Below are 20,173 nucleotides of genomic sequence, written 5' to 3'. Positions count from 1 at the left end.
GTCTCACTCAATTTCCGAAGGCGACTGTGGTGAGATTTTTACCTTGAATGAACTCTCATGAACACTCACTCAATTCTCGTGGGCGATTGCAGTGGAAAAACATGCCATTTTGTGACTTTTGAAGTCGTATCCTCATTTGTTATCGACTAGTACCATGGTAGTACAATGGTAGCCAAAAATAGGATTAGGCGTTTCCAAAGGATTTGAACGATCTCTAATCATTCGTAGTTCCAAACGGGCAATTGCTGCTCCAGATTCAAAGATGTAGTCATCATCTACATTGTGAAAATTTTCGGACAAAAACAGGCAGTTTCGAATGCAATCCAGTTAAACTGTGCTTTTTAAGATAATTTATATTTATTATTAACAAGTAGTCGGTTCAAGTACTTGGTATGCTATTACGAATGACAAGAATATACATCTTCTGCAGCCGCTACAACGCGGTACAAAATTAAAATGTTAATTTACAATAGTTGACTGATACTGATACTGATACGAGAAACTCAATTCAGCATACCGTTTCCTTACTCCAAAAACACAAATCAGACTTTCAAAAATTACAAAAAGCTACTTAAGTAGTTAAAAATCGTATATGTTTAATCAACTTCTTCCATGTGTGAGGCATCCTCGGTGTCATCCTCTAGTGGAGGAGCATCTTCACCAGTAGTATCATCTGTGCTCATAGCTTCGTCCTTATCGATTCTAAGACCCAGCTTGACCATAAGATAGATGCGCTATGCGTGTACACCTGACTCATCCAGTATGAATCCAGACAATAACAGTGCAGTTTCGTACAGTAGAATTACAAGATCCTTGACAGGTTTATAATTTTTATCGGCTCATTGTCTATGGATAAAATTCAGCTTTTAAATTTATTTGAATGCGATAATAAATATATCTTACCTTCATGGCTTTTATGTAAGGCAACTATAAAATTAATGTTCACTGCAATGTTATGAAGAATAGTCAATCTTCCACCAACCTTTTAGCGTAATTATTACGGAATCAGCACCGGACACTAAGTCAACACACGAATGCGGAATCAAAACACGGATATGAAATCAAAACAATTGAAATAACATACACTCATATTAATGCAAAGGGACTATGCAAAAACGGCAATAACAGATTTGAAAATATATATTTTTTTTTATCTTCTTATCCCAGTGATATTATTTTTCATCAATTATAATAAAAGGAAAACATTTATAAAGATGAACGAAATTATTTCCTGTACATGTTTGTAACAAGGAATGAAAATTTTCATAATCAAAAATATATATATTCATGAAATACATTGAATGCATAGAGCCTTTGCAAAAACACAAGCTTGGACATATATTTCAATGAACACTGCACCATTTGTCATTCATTGGGTATTTTACTCCAAAATGAACCTCTCACGTCAGGGCAATCGCCTTCGGCGATACTGTGACTTGGGTCATATGACTTTGAGGAGTTCATTGCTGTCACATTCCATTCGCGCAAGAGAATCAGGCCCAATATTCAAAATGTTAGCAAAAAAGTTAAATAAATACGAAATTAAACTTACTTCATTCCGCGTAACTAACTTTCACCATCTAAAACACAAGTGACAAACATATCTGTTTTCTCCGTGACATGACTGTATCGTGGTATTCATAATAACACCGATTTCATCAAAGTTGTCATGACGGATGAACTCTTCTGGATTCTACACACACGGTGACAGTCGTGATAAGGTTTTATACAATTCACTTCGTTTTCACCGTGAAGTGACGTTCGTGATCAGGCCCATAATCTTGCTTACATAATTACGTTCTCACCGTGAAGTGACGTTCGTGATCAGGCCCTTGGTGTCCCATAGCAGCTGGAACAAAACTTATACGTAGTGCTGTTCGCCGTACTTGAAAACCCGTATATACTAAAGTTTACGTTGATCCTTTAAGTTATGGTCAAGTCTATGAAGAACAAATGTGTACTGAACGCATACATTACTTGCTCTAGTTTTAAAAGTATTCTGTATAGCATGCAGAACAAAAAGCGTCAAACGGAAAGTGTAATTAGGAAGGACTTGCGCAAATTTTCAACAAAAGTGATAAAACAACGCACACTCAATTTCAGTTTAGCATACATCTGCGGTAAGATGTATCTGTACTACTGCAAACGTATGTTTGACGTTTCAGACGTTTCATTCATCTTTGGTACTAAACATGTATCTGCCAGCTCTATGAAGTCGAATTGAAGTCGGAACAACTGAATACGATGTCAGCTAGAAACCATCCTAACATTTAAATTGGAATGCGATTTTCCTGCAGGCAAACAGTGCTTCGCAAATTGTTTTCATTGTTCGCAGCCAAGACGGGTCTATGGTACTAGGTGAGGCCGTTTCGTCACTAATTTGGTTAGGGGAGCGGTATATGAAAACAGCACGGAAGAAAGTAGAAGGGGAATTATTTGCTTGTAGCGTGAAAGAGACAGACTGATCACGAGCGAGCTTCGGCAATAGCGTATTGTGTTTTGTTTACAAACAAAACAGTATACTTCCAATATGGCTGTAGAGTGGTTTTAGCAAGTTGGCCCACCTTAGTATATACTTCTACGCGCCTTGGTTCGCAGCATCAGCGCCGTAGCGCCCCCATGCGATATTCTCGTTAAGCATCAATAAACAAACCATAAAATGGCGTCGTCAGACCCGAAAGGAGCTTTGTTAAGTACTCAGACGGAAAAGCCGAATCATTACACGTAAGTAACTATTTTTGCAAGTAAATTGCATACTGTCTGGTAGAACAACTCATGCTGATTCCAAAGATGTATAATAGGTACGGTTTTCGTTGCAGATATTTGAAGGAATTTCGCGTTGAACAGTGTCCGTCTTTTTTGCAACACAAATGCAATCAACATCGACCGTTCGTGTGCTTTAATTGGCACTTTATGAATCAGCGACGCCGTCGGCCTGTTCGCAGACGAGATGGCTCTTTCAACTACAGTGCTGATAACTATTGTACCAAATACGACGAAACCACCGGAATCTGCCCCGATGGAGATGAGTAAGTTTGCCAAGAAGCTATTTTTTATGTCGCTACGGATTCTTGAAATCCATGGAAAAAAGATTCTTATAGCATTTTGCCACCCGTACCCTCCCCACACACCACCCTCTCCTGCGTGTTCATTGCGTTCCACAACGTGCAATGGGAAAGCATTGAGTCAGTCCCGAAATGCCATCACCAACACTGCTGTCGTGCTGCGTGTTTACGTACACTAGAGTGGGATAAAGCAATCAAAATATTTTTATTTTTATATGGTGCCCACTCGTTCTTTCGCCCTTGCATAATACTGTCAGTGTGTTTGTGTTCCGAGATAGATGTCATACGGATTGTATTTTGTGCTCGGAGATGTGTTGAGTGCACTGTGGAGTGTAAACAAGTAAATTCGTGGTCAAGTTTTTTGAATGATTTTTTTTCTAATAGGTTTTGAGTGGTTCTTGCTAATGTTGAAAGTTTTACGTCTATTTTGATGATTATCGGAGGTAGAGTGCCGTGTGTGAAATAGATACTCGATGCTTTTATGACTAGTGTTCAATAAGAATTCAGTCATAATTGAATTGCACAAACATTCAGTTTCCACGAAAAAGATTGTCATATATACAAGCACTTTAAGAAATATGTTAATGTTGGATGTTTCAATGAGCTCATATTCATAAACTTTCATTGAGTTGAAAAATGAAATTTAAGTTGCTTTCCCGACTATAAGTGTGAAGAGTGCCTCTAAAATACATTAAAATTGTTCTACTAACCCTTTCAAGTGATTCAAATTGCTTATTCAACGTTATTTATACAAATTCTTTATCGCTACATCTATACTACAAGTCGAACTCGATCATATACAATTTTAGACTGGATTATTATATTTGTTTATCTATATTTCAATTATAGCTTATTGAAAAAAAATATTTCAACGTTAAGGTGAACATTAATTGGCTACAAGAAGTACATTAGAGCAAAAATCGTGATTTTGTTAAGATTTTATTTGAAGACTCGCCAGGAATTGTTTAGAATGATGTTGCTGCGAAGTGGTAACATCCATACCTCTCACGCTAAAGGTCGCGAGTTCAATTCTCGAACCAGCCAAAATGTGCTGAAAGTCGCTATAATAGAGAACAAAAATCAAGTTTATTCCACTTTTTTTTTATGAAAGTTATAACAACACATTAAAAATCTCTAACTTTTAGGTTTATCACTTCCAAAATGTTAAATAAATTTATTGTACTAAATTTTGGAAGCAACAGAATCAACCCACGTAGCATATTTGTTGAAGTAGAGCCAGTCAGAGCCAAATAGAGTCTGAAACAGAGAAAAAAGTTCAATAACTCTGTTATTGTTGGAATTCGAACATATGCTGCGAAGATTTTTTTTTCATCAAATATGATCCTCTATCCGCTCCTGAAAGAATTTTTTGTGAGTAAGGTATTTTTTGACATTAATGGGATGAATCAAAAATTATATTCGTTCATTATATTTAAAAAACAAAAAAAAAATGTATATAAAACAATTGAACATAATGTTTTTTTGACTCGATTATATACAGGATTTCATTATAAAATAATTTGGAGACTGTGTATAATCGAGTCCGACCTGTATATCGAATACTGATGATACGAACATTATAATTTGATTTGATGATAAAAGAAATGTCAGAGTTCTGGGATTGAATCAACAATCGGACGCGCAACCATTTGGATATGCGAACTTCCAATGGAAAGATAAATTTGAGAGATTGGCAAGGTCTAAATTAGCCAACGCATCTCAAACTGTTACATTAGGTTGTTTCTCTTTTGCACGAAATTATTTCTCTAAATATTTTCTTCTTTGGTGTGTTCTGGAGCTGATTTGAAATCGGAACTGCCGCACTTTTTACTTGGAGAGTAATTGTTCGATACGACTTCAAGAAATCAATCTTTAAGAAATAAAAAGCTTTTTTTCAATTTATCTACTTATTCTATATGACTCTTATCCTTTAATAGGGAATAATAAAAATCATATTTGAGAGGCTGGGAAGAAAGGGGGTGCAAGTCATGTTCGATTTTCTCTTCATTGACTCTCTCTTTTGGTCATAACATAGTTGCAAAGACATTCCCAGCTGTATTTGACAATGTGGACGATAAATTGGACGCTCGTTTATCGGTTTCTGTAGCAAACTCAAACTGGAACGTTTTTGCAGCTCAGTTATTAACCCTTTCGCTACGAGCGTTGTCTACAGACGACATCCGCGCGATGAGCTGTGTGTACGAGCGTCGTCTTTAGACATGAGAGTGATACTGCACATCGATAACACCAGCGCGATGTGCATACTTTTCGGCGCAATGCTCCGTACAGCGGTAGCACTCCGACGAAGCACACTGCCTTATTGAAAGGGTTAACGAAAGAAAATGTTGATGGAGGAAAAATTGATCAAGTTTATCTTGTGCCGTCATGAAATCATTTCGTAAGTGATTTGATCGATTTCTCTACATCGACTCTCTTTTTTGGTCATACCTTAGCTGCAAATACATTCCCAGCTGTATTTGACAATGTGGAAGATAGGTCAGAACCTCATCTATCGGATTCTATAGCAAAACTTAAATTGGAACGTTTTTGCAGTTGAGTTATTAACTAAATAAAATGTTGATGAAAAGAAATCGATCAAGTCACTTACACCCCTTGCATTCTGAGCCCCTCAATTGAAAACAGCACTATTAGATATTAAACATTTTGTATCTATCAGTTTCAGTTTCACATGTGAAAGAACGATCGTTGCTTTCAATTGAATGTTTCATTAGATTTAATTTCTCTAAACTGGATTTTCCCGGACCATCTTCCAAAAAAAAATTAAATTAAAAGAGGCATATTAGTCTTACAACCAGTGCCGGCAACTGATTACGCCTGCTGGCATACTGCACATTCTTTCACATCGTAATTTTTATTACTTTCAATGAATACGGTTCGAGGTCCAACCAATCTTCATTCCCATATAAGACACTTTTATTCGATGTGAAACACTTACATTTCCATTTGACGATTTGAGCACCCCTCTTCAAATGAACGTGGACGAAACAGGGGTGCTCCGAGGTGAATTAATATTCTCTTTATTGAGCGTGAAAAGAGAGCATCTTTTTCAGGCTCAATTAGTTTGCAGCAAATTGAAAGACGATAGGCTAATTAGTGATTGACGATGTGCCAATTAAAGTGAAACTGTAAGGCTTTGGCTCAGATACCTAATACGGCAACCCAAGTAATTAGAAGCCATACCAGAACACGAGATACTTAAATGACATGGAAAGAAGGATTGTTATTGGTTGTGTTATGCTTCCTGGCAAAACGACGATCTCAGTTTCCTCATTCCCTAGCCAAAGTTGTATGTAGACTTATAAAAGAAACTATCATAAAATAAAAAAGGCCCTTCGAAAATTTTTACCATTTCACGCTCAAATGTTCCCATTGTGCACTCGGATAGAGCAACAGCGTGAAGAAAAAATCGCGCGCCTCAACGCCATCTTAGATATTTCATAATCTTTGTTTGGATGTTGTTTTCTATTCGTCGGCATAACAGCGTTGCTTGTAAATTTATGACTTATTTTTGCAAACTCCTGGCAGCAGATTAATTGAACTCGCATATTTTAGGCGTTTCCTATTAGACCAAATTGTATAGGAGTTCCTTTGTATATTGCCTATGCAGCAACGGCGTATTGCAAAACTTTGCGTTCTCTGCTGCATGTTTTTGTTTATGGTTCTTTGTTACGCATTATTGTAAAGAAGCATCGGGGAAGGACGTGTTTTCGACGGCTCTACGCAGTATGAAATGAGTTTGTATTCTAGTATGTGAGAGAGAATGAAACGGTCGTAGTAATCTGTGGATGGTGGTGTGCGGCGTTAAAAAGCGAGAGTGCGCTTCCACTCAAGTGCTCCTACAACCACTAGTTGGAATTTTGTTTGCATAATGTTGATACCGTAATATTTTCATTTATCCGTCTGCATGTATTGGTGTAGCTGTAATGTTGTTTGTTATATTTATTGATTGACAAAAAAAAAACATTCTAGCTACGCAATAAGACAAAAACAAGAAATTTTAATACATACTTTATTGGAAGTATTTATTTTATTATGTAATCTGGACCTAAAATGCAGTTACCTCCAGAATTGTTTGTATTTATCAGTTGGGTTCTTGAACTTTTTGTGCAAACAAAAAAAATAATAACAATTTTGTGCAACATAAATGAGCTCGGTATACATTTGCCACTACTAACTATCAGAAACCCTCTGATTGTTAATGGAACTGTGAACTGTATTCATAATATTATACTAACTTTACATTTATCTTTATTTTTCTCGCTGTTGTGAGTGTGCGGTACTTTTTTTTCTAAATCTATATTTTCTTTTAGTCCGTAACATCAAACAAGCGATAATATTATCAATCGACTATGTTTCTACATATCATTATGCCTTTATTCAACAAAGAAAGCGAAAGTAGATGAATCGCAAACATCTAATCCATATCATTATGCCTTTATTCGTCATATGTGTGTCGATATGTTGTTTGTTTTATTTCGCGCCTCTTCGTTGTCGTTCACTTCTTTTTGCGAATCGGGATGGTAATATTCTCATTTCGGCGTGTGGTGTACAGATGGTGGTGCTCTGAAATAAATATGCCACACTTAGATCGGCCTTGCTCAAGTTCAAGTTTACCTCATGGTTTGTGATTGTGTTTTTCGTCGTAATAACACAAATGCTGATAACTTTGAAGAAGCGTGAGCTGTTATGACATTTGCTGTTCTATTTTAATGCAACTAGAGATAAGGAATATTATGGTGCGTAACGTAATCGTAATCCTCGCTTTTATTTTTGTTTATAATAAATATGTAAATATGAATTGTTTTACAGCGAAAAATTTATCAAACCAAGACGAATCGTGACAGTCTTAAGGGTGCTAATGTGGAATGATTACATCCATTAATTCGAGCTTATTAATAAAAAAACAATTGTGATGTTTTTGGCGATGTTCTCAGGATCTCGTTCCCCGTTGTTATTAAATTATAAATTTATTTTCTCTCAATATTTTTTTAAGTTAACGCCTCTCAACTCACACTTCTTATCCGTTCTAGCCAACCGACAATTTATTTTATTTTCATTTCATTCTCCGGATCATAAAACTAACTAACTTTTGTAGCAGTATTACTTTCGTGACCCCCAATCTGAGCGATCGATCTTCGTGGCAAATCATCTGCCCTGAATGATAGGAAGAGCTCGACCTCTAGTATATCCGTTTCGGGTTTTGTCAACAATTAGAATTCCGTGGCTCCAAAGACTTGTAAACCATAAATCAATTCGTTCTACTGAAGTTCAAAGCGATAAACTTTACTTGTCAGGAGTTGATCACTCTCTCAGCTTCCACCATTACTGTGCTAAAGGTCATAGACATAATGTAGATGGTGTTTTTTTTTGTTTTTGCTGATCATACTGTGGTGTGGTGTGGGAAGAGTGGGGTAAATAACCACTTTATTGTTTGCGTGTTGGTGTTGGTTTGAGTAAGTTGTCTTGAATCTGATTTGTTATATTTCCGATAAAATTAGTGGTCTTGTCGTCGCATTCCGGCAGAATGACGTTCTATAGCCTTCATATACGATGCCCTCATGAGGGAATGTACGATTTCTAAACAAATCGCCCTAATGGATAAACAAATAAACGTCTCTTCAAGTAACTGTGTCAATTATCAACGCACACTCTCTGACCAATGATCAAAGATTAGTCACTTAAAAGCGCTTCCGTAGTTCGTTCATCACCTCCGTCCTTTGTCCATGAAGATGAAGCATAGAATATCAGACTACTATCAGTTTCGCGATGTGCTGACTTCTGGAATCTATAGTCGAGTTGCATGGTACAAATGCTTAAACTCAGGGCCTTACAAGCCTCCGTTCACCTTCATTCGTTTCAATCTTCACACTGAAGATGTGTTTACAATTGACATTTTCAGAGCAAGCATTCCAACATTACAGTTTATATTGAACTGAAAGTTTCGTTGTTGTATTCGAAACGTGCTCACTGAAACTAACGGGAACGGGAAGGGTTATTTTTTCGCATTCAGATACGAGTTTCTCACCGATGTCAGGATCCTCATTTCTTCAGGATACGATTGTTTCTAGCTTCGACGTACCGTGACAGCAACAGCCAGTTCACTTTGGGACGTTAATCTTCGTGTCTCTGCGAAGCTCAACTCACTGCTTGAACACAGTACGCGATTCCACCGGGATAGCCTATCCCATCCGACGACAGGTTTTAGTAATTCATGTTGATGCATGCCGACTCATTTCAGCGGCTCGATGGCTCTTTTCAAGAAGCGTTTTATTCGAAAAGAAAAAACAGGAAGTGGGTTATATCTATGGTATAACCGCAAGGGTGACGTAGGACTATCGTTGATTTAGAGATCATTTGTTTGAAGTTGAATCTGAATTCATTCTCAATGAATGAATATTTGGAGAACTTCGAAAACGAGAGCGTTACGTTGGAGGCACAAGGTTTTATGCATCCAATATCGGATACGGAAATATCCTACTGATGGGGAAGAATAATCTTCAGAAGCTATCTTTTTAATTGCGATTGATTGAAAAATCACAAAACCAAATGTATTTGGTCACAGTGTTACATGGATAGAAAACATTAAAATAAACTCTTTCACATGAATGTAATTTTAAATTCTCAGAGGAACTGGCAGATTATTTTCAGTAACGATTAGATATTTCCAAATTTTCCTCGATACTGGAAGCCCACCAGTGGTTAATGCTAACTCGATAACCATCTGTTAATAGCACTTGATTGAAACATATTTGGTCACAGTGTTACATGGATAGAAAACATTCAAATAAACTCTTTTACATGAATGTATTTTTAAATTCCTAGAGGAACTGGCAGATTATTTTCCGGATCTTTCTCGATGCTGAATGGCATCCAAACGGAAAGAATTCCGTGCGCGTATGTGTGTGTGTAGCGGCTGCTTCGATGGTCACCTTCTCTTCTCCTGAAGGATCGGCTTCTCTGTGCTCCCTCACAGTTTCAAACAAACTGCTTACGTTTCAGAGCAGATCTCGATCCTTCGCCGTCCAGCACCCTCAGCAACGATGTTGTTTTGTCGATGTCCTCACGAAAAATGAATGCGTCTCACCACCAGAATATCGCTTAAGTATGCTTTTTGTGCGTGATTGAATCGAGAGAAGGCGTGGTTTACGATGGCAATTTGGAAGGCAAACTAGAGGGGAATGAACTCTCTGAGCTCGGAACTTTCGGCGACTGAGAAATAATCGATAGCGGGCGCATACAATATTGGATACGGAAATATCCTACTGATGGGGAAGAATAATCTTCAGAAGCTATCCTGTTAATTGCGATTGATTGAAAAATCACAAAACCAAATGTATTTGGTCACAGTGTTACATGGATAGAAAACATTAAAATAAACTCTTTCACATGAATGTAATTTTAAATTCCCAGAGGAACTGGCAGATTATTTTCAGTAACGATTGGATATTTCCACATTTTCCTCGATACTGGAAGCCCACCAGTAGTTTATGCTAACTCGATAACCATCTGTTAATAGCACTTGATTGAAACATATTTGGTCACAGTGTTACATGGATAGAAAACATTCACATAAACTCTTTCACATGAATGTATTTTTAAATTGCCAGAGGAACTGGCAGATTATTTTCCGGATCTTTCTCGATGCTGAATGGCATCCAAACGGAAAGAATTCCGCGCGTGTATGTGTGTAGCGGCTGCTTCGAGATCTTCCCGGGGAACCGTTTGTGGCATCACTCTCCTCCTGATGGATTCATGTCTGGCCTAAGGTGCACAAACAGGCTCTTGGTGACACCGTTCATCAGCGCTTTCATGATAAACGAAGAGCTTCACCACAGCAGCGACAACATGCTCCAATCGCTGTTCAATTAGAACTGAGTGGATTTCCGAGCGGCGCTCGCTTATATACTTATATATGATTTCAATATACTTATATATGATTTCAATAGCCTGTTTTGAAAGCAAATTTTAGACTATTGAAACAAGTTTTTGGATCAGAAAGTAACAAGTATAGAACGCGTAGACATTTTATCTTCCGAATGAAGTGTTTATCATACCATTTCATTCAGTTGTTTAGGAGCTATTAACACTCAAAATCTCGGTCTCCGGCGTAACGCTTTCGTTTTCGAAACTTTGATTTTACACCCCGGTATAGAAAAGAAAGACGTAGTCCTACGTCAAAAAAGAAAGAAAGACGTAAAAAATAAAGTTTCAAACATTAATTAGTGCATAGAAGAACAAAAATATTACTTGATTCGAAAAATGTAACGATTCATTAAGAGATTTCAAATGCATATTACTCGAAATCGTTATTGCGCATATGTTTTGTTATATTACATTAGACAGGAAATTTATCCAGCATTTTTTTTTTGCTTGAAACACGAACAGAAAATATAGTAAAAAAAGTTGACGGTTTGATTGGGTATGTTTTTTCGATTGCACTAACCACTCGTTTTCCTCCCTGACGCAACGAGCAATCTGCCTACAATTCGGGCGTTAGCTCACAATGTTCGTCGAAGCGTATCACGAGTTATTCTCCAATTTTCGAGCAAACATGCATTTATAAGTTGGCAGAATCAATGGAGGGATGATCTTGGAAGATGGTTTTACTCTATTATCCCCAAAGCACAATCAATTCGGGTTCGATTCACGTCTTCATCATGTAGGTCTTGCTATCAACAATTTATGAAATTGTGGTCCAGGATGTCATAATATCGAGCATGTTTGGTTATGTAAAAATGTAATAATTGAATTTAACTGGTTGCTGATTTAAAAGTTCGAAAGGGTATATTCACGCTTATCAGATTATGATAGCATGAATAGTCGCGATCTTAATATTATGTTCTTCCTTGAGGCGGAATTCGACCTATTCAACATGATACATGCTACAAGTTAAACGTAAACAACAATGGATATGACACTTGCGCGTTTTTTGAAATTTTGTTTCCACCTCAGCCACTACACAGTAATGTGCGATCGCGCACTGCTCCAACATATGTCTTGATGTTATTGTTTTTATAATCAATAATTTTGTTGCTCCATTATTCTGGTGAATTATGATAATAGTCAATAAATGACGTAGTTGCCCCAACATTGTCGTGCTACACACGCCGCACCGATTCGCAAGCCATTGGATAAGGGCAACATCGCACAACAATACCAATTATGTCGTAAAATGATACACTCCAATAAGCAAGAAGCATTGACTTGTAGCATGCATCAAATCGAATGGGTGGAATCCCGCCTTTAGAGTCCCGCCTTTAGAATCCCGCTTCACTTCCTCGAATGCACATGCCCATTCTCTTTTCTCGTTCCTATACATAAGCAGAACACCCATTGAGATCAGTTCACTAAGTCAGCTACACGAACTTCCAAAGAGAGCACTCATGGCCATAGGATACTCAATATACATCACCTGGCTATAAAGTTATTACAACCCCCTACAAACAATGTAAAGGATACAAGTTCTTGCAGGAAAAGGTTCTTTTCAGGGCTTCCATTTGACATAACAAAAAAGAAAAAAATATCGATTTTGAACAATGAAAAAACTAAATTTAAATGCAATTGCTACACATACAGTCTATGTCAAGATCCCGTCCGTGCCCCTAGGCCCAAACCCATCAACTTTTTGTTTATAATCATGATCTTTTCGATGTTGTCTGATGAAAGTATATTCCGTCTATAAACATGTTCTGCATTCGAGAAAATTCGCTCATATGACACTGAAGTCGCTGGAATGCAGTCTTTTAGAACGATTTCGTAGAGCTGAGGATGGACAGAGTTTCATTCTTTTCTCCGAAGCACAGGGTCGCTTATTCTTTGCAAATGTGATTCCGCTGAATATTTGTCCAGCTTAACTACTACAGCCGCTTCTGGATCATGTAAGGCTTAAGCCTTTCACTACGAGCGTCATCTATAGACGACATCCGCGCGATGTGCTGTGTGTACGAGCGTCGTCTATAGACGACATCAGAGTGATACTGCGCATCGATCACACCAGCGCGCTATGCATACTTTTCGGCGCAGTGCTCCGTTCAGCGGTAGCACTCCGACGGAGCACACTGCCGTAGTGAAAGGGTTAAAGTTTGCCAACCAATGCATCGAACTCCTCCCACACAAATGACCGCGCTTCATCTGACTGCTAACTGCTACTTGCTTAATTGTTTTTTAACTTCAAATACATCATATGTGTTATTATTATGTTTGATCACAATGAACCCGTTTAACTCAACACGTTGAGCCCCGTGTCGGTCTCTAGGGACTAACATTGAACTTTTAGTTAGAAAGACGTTGATCACTGGGACTGACAGTTATAAAATAAGGAAATAAAAAGGCCCATGGTTTGTTTTCGGATGGTTTAAGATTTGTGACTAATTTATAGTCGAATTTCCGACTGTTTTCATATAATACAATAAATATTTCTGGAAGCGGGGACTGGCACTGATATTGTGCAAAAGCTTTTGATGCGGACTGAATGAAAAATGCAGTATGGACAATCTAATCTGTTTTTTAGTTTTGAGTACATTATCTGTATCATCAGTATCTTTCTCTACATTTGAATCACTCAACATTTAAAAATAAAATCATTTCTTACTCCAAATTTTAGCTGATGATGATGATGCTGATGATGATGATGCTGATGAAGTTTTTCATTTGACACCCATATGTGGTAGTTGGAGTTGATGAAAAGTAATTGGTATTTTTATGACAGCGGCCATCTTGGATTTGGATTTTTTCATCTATTGTGGTTTATTAGTCAAGTCGTTTTTTGATACCCATATTGATGTGGCTTTGAAAAAAAAATATATCGCTATTTCGAATTTGCATTTTTCACAAATAACTATGTTCTATTAGTCAAGACCTTCCATTTGATACCACATCATTTTTTTAACTGTATATAATCGAGTCCAAAATTGTATATAATCGAATCACATGCAATCGAGTTCGACCTGTATAACGAAATTAACTTTCCTAAACTCTCGCATAGATCTGACAGACCGAGAATCCATGAGGTGGTTGAATCAAATGACTATAAGAACTGAATAAAGTTAAATAACTGAATAAAGTTAAATAAAAAATAAATAACAAAAATTAAAGTTTGTCGGGTCAGCTAGTATATGTATAAAAAACAAACTAGAAAAATGTTTTATACTTCAGCTGTGCGCGGGGTGCGAATCGCAGTGAGAAGAAATCGGAGACTGTATATAATCGAGTGTGCCCTGTATATATAATGGAATTTTGTTTGTTCGATTTGCATTTTTCACAACTGTATTCTAGTACGTCACGGTTCTTCCTTGAACCAGGGTCCTTTTATGAACCGAGATTCTACTTTGAACCACGACTCTTTTTTGAACCGTGGCTCTTTTTTGAATCGAGGCTTTCTTTTAAACCAAAACTCTTTTTTGAACCGTGTTTCATTTGTAAATAACCGTGTATCGTACGCTCGTTCTGATGAACCGGCTCAAATGAACGGCACGTGAGCGTTCACCCATCTCTACCCGAATGACTTTTGAGTCATTTTGACGGAGAAACTGCTGGAGGGAGCCAAAACTCATTTCCAATTGAAAACGAAGGCGAATTTCTTCATAGTCCGCTGACTATCCTCAGACGGGTCTATGGTACTATGTGAGGCCGTTTCGTCACTAAGTTGGTTAGGGGAGCGGTATATGAAAACAGCACGGAAGAAAGTATAAGGGGAATTATTTGCTTGTAGCGTGAAAGAGACAGACTGATCACGAGCGAGCTTCGGCAATAGCGTATTGTGTTTTGTTTACAAACAAAACCCAAGTTGGCCCAACTTAGTATATACTTCTAGGCGCCTTGATCACTACCACATCGTTTCATCTGTCAGCTAGCCTAATTCGCGATGACAGTGCTACAGTGTCGACGTCTGGTGCCGATTTCTGATTAGGGGCCATAATTTGGGTCCCAAACTCGTTAGTGTAATCTCTGTTACTCAAATCAAGAACAGAGAATATCTCGTGGGTACATACGAGTGGCATCGATAACATTGGTTCCATCCAATGCCACCCGTAGAGGAATTTCATTTGGGGCACAATAGCAACATAGGGTGTCCTGTGGAAGATTTTCGTTCCTCTTTTTGGGTTTGGGTATTGGATGATCGCTTGAATTGTTTTATCTGTTGGATATCCTTGCTGGTCTGCAACACACTGAGGGCTTCATGTGGGGACAGCCGATTTTTCTGCTTTTCTGGTTGAAGCAGCCTTCCTGCGATTTGCACCCCGCGCTCAGCTTAAGTTATGGCGTCCATCTGCCTTTTTCCCCGCACTGTTAGAATTTTTGAATTTTTGGTACGTACCTGTTGAATGAAGATAATATTTTTTAAGTTTACTTACTGCTTATATGGAAAAAAAGATAGTTACTGGTGTCTCATCGACGTTTAATTATCTTATTTTTGTACGTCCTCTAGTAATTCGTAGAATTTTCCGAATGCATCGCGATTGAATCCTTGTGCTCTGGCGGCGGAGGATGCTTCTGGTGTCCGGAGTGAGAATTGTGGGTTGCTCTTTCGAAAACCAGCCAACCAATCTATTCCGGTTAATTGCTTTTGGCCGTTGAAAGAGTGTGACATACCATTTCTTTCGGCTAAATCATACACCAGCTGCCGAATTTCTCTCGTTGTAACATCGTAGAAATGTTGTTCCATATAGAGATTATAATCTACAAACCCATTATCTGGCTCCATTGTAAAACCATTACCAAATCATCCGAGCAGTTGGAGCTGCAAAGGATCTGCACAACGTAAATAATGTTTAAGTGTTTCTCGCGGGACAAAATGCACTGAGGCTACATGTCGCACTGACGTACCACTCTTCACTGCTGTCCATTATCTTTATCAAACTATGAATTTGCCTACGGGTTTCACGGAGATACGTAATAAGAGTCTAACACGATATAGATGTGACTGGTTCAATAACAATCCCAAACGAATGATGGCTCATTTCGTCCCGCTTAATCATATTGCCTATCTACCCTACTAAACACCAGATGCGAATGAACTGTAAAATTTAAAGCCTCTTATAAACGATGGAATGGAAAACTACAAATTACTGGATGTTTTTATTCGTTACAGTTGCCCATTTTTGCATCGCACGGCTGGCGATACCGAGAGGCGCTATCATCTGCGCTACTATAAGACGTGCATGTGCGTTCATGATACGGATGCCCGTGGCTATTGCGTCAAAAATGGTCATCACTGCGCGTTTGCACATGGTATCCACGATCAACGGCCACCGGTTTATGACATAAAGGAATTGGAAGCGTTACAAGCCGCTGAAGCGAGCGGCGAATGCTTGAATGGACCTAATGTGTTGGATAAGGAACGCAACCTGATGAACGAAGATCCAAAATGGCAGGACACCAACTATGTATTGGCCAATTATAAGACAGAACCATGCAAACGGCCCCCAAGACTCTGTAGACAGGGATATGCTTGTCCACAATATCACAACAGCAAAGATAAAAGACGAAGTCCGAGAAAGTATAAGTACAGGTGAGTAGAAAATGAGTTCTATTTAGATTGGCGATGAGTAACGTCGATTTTCGTTCGCTGCGAAATAGATCAACGCCATGCCCAAATGTAAAGCATGGCGAAGAGTGGGGTGAACCGGCAAATTGTGAAGCCGCCGATAATTGTCAGTACTGTCATACGCGTACTGAACAGCAATTCCACCCGGAGATTTATAAATCGACAAAGTGCAACGATGTCCAACAAGCCGGATATTGTCCACGGTCGGTGTTTTGTGCGTTTGCTCACGTCGAACGTAAGATATGTTAAATCGTTCAGATTTATACTATTAATTAATATGATTTTTTGTTTGCTTACCACAGCCTACGTATTGACGGATGATTTGACAGGCCGTGATTTAGATAGCCAAGCTCTCGCTCTCAGCGATATGATATCGTCTGTTCTGCCAGATAGTGGAGGGGGAGGGGGAGGAGGACTTGGTTGCCCGCTTAGCAAGAAGGACAAACACGAGCTAGCGGTGAGTGTACTAAGCTATCTGGACGGAGGACGGCAGGAGAATCTACCATTTGAACTTGAACCGCAGAATTTTCACTCGTTCTTCCAGCTGCTGCAGAACGGTAGCGCCGAGAGTAGCGAGTCGGCAAGCACCAGCAGTCTTGGCTCGAATAATAGTTCCCACAACAAAGCACCTGGTTCACAGCTACAACAAAAGCATAGTAATAACCTGCTAGGCGTCGCCACGGGCGCAAATTGCAATGGTAGCAGCAGTCACAATCAAACCAACCAGTCCAGTCTTGGTAGTTTACAGTCAACTATGTTTAATAATGGCGGTACTGCTGCTAGCTCACTACTGTCTAACAACTTCCCGGAGTTTACACCCGAGCTGAGGGCACAGGTGGGGGAACAAGCGGAACTATAGCGGACTAATTTTTTGTTCATCTTCGAATTATGTTCTACTCTTTTTTTTGTAACCATTCCCGCGGCAGAAATTTTGAACCTTCATAATTGCTGAACTTCACATATTTTTTTTGACACATGACATTGACTGACCCAAGAACTGATATTCAAATTCTTTCATAGACGAATTCCATACCAGCACGACTGGCCATTGGCGGCATAATGCCAGATTGCAGTGAAACGTTGTGGGTGTAAAGACATTAGTCATTTGAGCAACTGCGTACTTGAAACATGCGAGTATTTAAAAGAAAATTAAACGATCAAAGTTTTTCTTAATTGTTTTACAAAAATTCATGACTGAAAAACCCACAAAAAATTGCGCAAATCAAATCGGTCCAATCAAAACGTGGCAGTTAGGGCGTTTAGATAACGCTATTATTGAAAATTGCTAAAAGTTAGAATTATTTGAAATCTTCCATTTTTTCTACATGTTCTGTGTTTCGGTTTTCGTCTTACCTCCCATATATTCCTGGTAAACGTAGTCCCACGTCAAAATTACAACTAATCCTAATTTTGTTTAAAGTCAAGATAGCGATTCGACAAAGGTTTAGATGTTACCTAAATGTGAACTTTAGTCGGAGATGTCAACTTTCTATCTTTTATAGTTTCTGAAAAATATATATTTTATTCATAAAAATCTTTTCTCCAAGAGGGGGCTCCCATACAAGTGAAATACAAATTTCTACATAACTCAAGAACAAATTAATCAAATGGAACCAAATTTGGCATGCGAAGGTTTCAGGTAGCAATAAATGTTTCTATAGTAAGTCGAGATCCTTCCCCCCCTCTCTAAGGGGGGACTGCCATACAAATAAAACACAAATTTCTCCATAACTCGAGAATTAATGAAGCAAATGGAACCATTTTGGCACGTAGAGGTTTCAGGAGGCAAACAATGTTTTTGTGGTGGTTCGATACGCCTTCTTTTGGAAAACTCTGAAGTAAAATGGGAAAATTCGGAAAATTGAATTTGCTTATGTTCTACAATTACATTGTGGCAAGCGTTGTTAGTCCATTCGATGTTTGCGCTAACGAAATTGATCCTCGAAAGTGGAAATGGATTTTCAGGTGAAAAAAACGCACTCCTATATGTTTCAACCACATAAATAAAAACGGATCGCCGAATGTGTTAGTAAGCGCAAAACTCGAGGAACTAATCGTCCGATTTGAGACGTCTTCATTTTATTATGTTTTCTGTATCAAACACGTATTCCATATAACGGAGAAACATGTTATTTGCAAGTGATTGAAAAATCTTGAACGAGGATTGTATGATACAAAATAATTTTGTATTATAATGACGAATTTTAGTAGAAGTACTATTTATACTGAAAGGAAATTGTAAAAGGCCAATTAGAATATCAATCAATGAACAGTTCTGCGATTGGACACATGAACGATTGCTTAGTAAGAAAACGTGAATGTTTGAAGGTATTGATAACAAAAAATTCAATTTGGGCGGGACGAAGTTTGCCGGGTCAGCTAGTTTACGCATGAAAATATTACGAGATAAACATTAGTAGTAATTTTTCAAAGAAAACATGAAAAATTCGTTGCTAGGAATACTCCTTCCCTGTAGCAGTGTCCTTCTGATGTATGTATGACTTGTTGGTAATTGTATGGGCTATTCAGGTTATGTTTTATTCAAAATTTACATACTTTTTTTTGAGAAAAATGGATTTTAATTTAAATTTTTTTGTTTGATATTTTTAATGGAACCATGCATAATTTCCTACATTTCACATAACCAACATTTGTAGTTTTTAAAGCTTTCGAGTTTGCAATATTGATTTTTTTAATTTTTTTTTTTATTTTGAGTCAAAAGCTATAAAATCTACAAAATGTTGGTTAAAAAATGAAATGCAAGAAATTGATCAAGTTTTTGATCAAAAATATCAAACAAATTGAAAATAAAGGAATTTCATTGAAACAAAATTATTTTTTCTCAAAAACAAATTGTTTAAATTTTCATGTTGATTTCCACAGAAAACTACCCTATGCAAAATATCAGCTCACTCGGACTTCATTTACTAGTGTCGCACAGCCGTCAAAGTTTGAGTTTTTTGAAAATCGCAAAATCACCCAAGAAGGAGTAAAGGAAATCGGGGTTTAAAAAAAAGTGCCAAATGTCTTAGAATTGCATGAAACACTTGTTTGGTTTTTCGCCTGAAAAGTCGATTTTTTACGATTTTTTTTTCGAGATTACAGTAAAGTTTACGCGATTTTAAGAAATTTGGCATTTGGTTTATTTGCTTTAAAAAACAAGTTTTTAAAAAAATTCCGAACAAAATTTATATGAATAGCTCATATAATTTCCAACAATACCCATACATCGAAAGAAGAGTACTGCTACAGCGAAAAAGTTTTCCTAACAACAACTTTTTCATGTTTTCTTTTCAAAATTACTATTAATGTTTAACTCGTAACATTTTAGTGTGTTAATTATCGCAAACTTCAGTCTATTGAGAAACACGTCAGTAATATGACAAACGCGAGAACTTACACACAAAAATTTTACGAGTAATTTTTCTAGAGCCTCCATACAAAAAAGCTATATATTCCAGAAACTATAAAAGATAGAAAGTTGACGTCTACGCCGAAAGTCTATGTTTCAATAAGATCTAAAACTTTGTCGAATAGTATC

General features: G+C 37.7%; 1 protein-coding gene across 5 annotated transcripts in view; it reads left to right on the top strand.

Moving 5' to 3' along the window:
* The first annotated feature begins 2,576 nt into the window (after window positions 1-2,576).
* Window positions 2,577-20,173, top strand: part of LOC129763300 (RING finger protein unkempt) — a 30,197-nt gene continuing 12,600 nt past the window's right edge. The window contains exons 1-6 of one of the 5 annotated variants that reach the window (XM_055762230.1): window positions 2,631-2,724; window positions 2,802-3,029; window positions 16,177-16,596; window positions 16,665-16,867; window positions 16,935-17,089; window positions 17,177-17,467. In XM_055762230.1, coding sequence (XP_055618205.1) covers window positions 2,660-2,724; window positions 2,802-3,029; window positions 16,177-16,596; window positions 16,665-16,867; window positions 16,935-17,089; window positions 17,177-17,467 — 1,362 coding nt within the window. In that variant the 5' untranslated portion in view covers window positions 2,631-2,659. Of the gene's footprint in view, window positions 2,725-2,801; window positions 3,030-16,176; window positions 16,597-16,664; window positions 16,868-16,934; window positions 17,468-20,173 lie in introns of all 5 variants that reach the window. The other 4 variants (XM_055762229.1, XM_055762228.1, XM_055762231.1 and 1 more) reach the window with 4 other exon arrangements.

Source organism: Toxorhynchites rutilus, chromosome 1 (assembly GCF_029784135.1).
Source record: "Toxorhynchites rutilus septentrionalis strain SRP chromosome 1, ASM2978413v1, whole genome shotgun sequence".
Taxonomy (NCBI): domain Eukaryota; kingdom Metazoa; phylum Arthropoda; class Insecta; order Diptera; family Culicidae; genus Toxorhynchites; species Toxorhynchites rutilus.
Note: the sequence above shows the minus strand (reverse complement) of the source record. Positions and strands in the feature narration are given on the sequence as shown.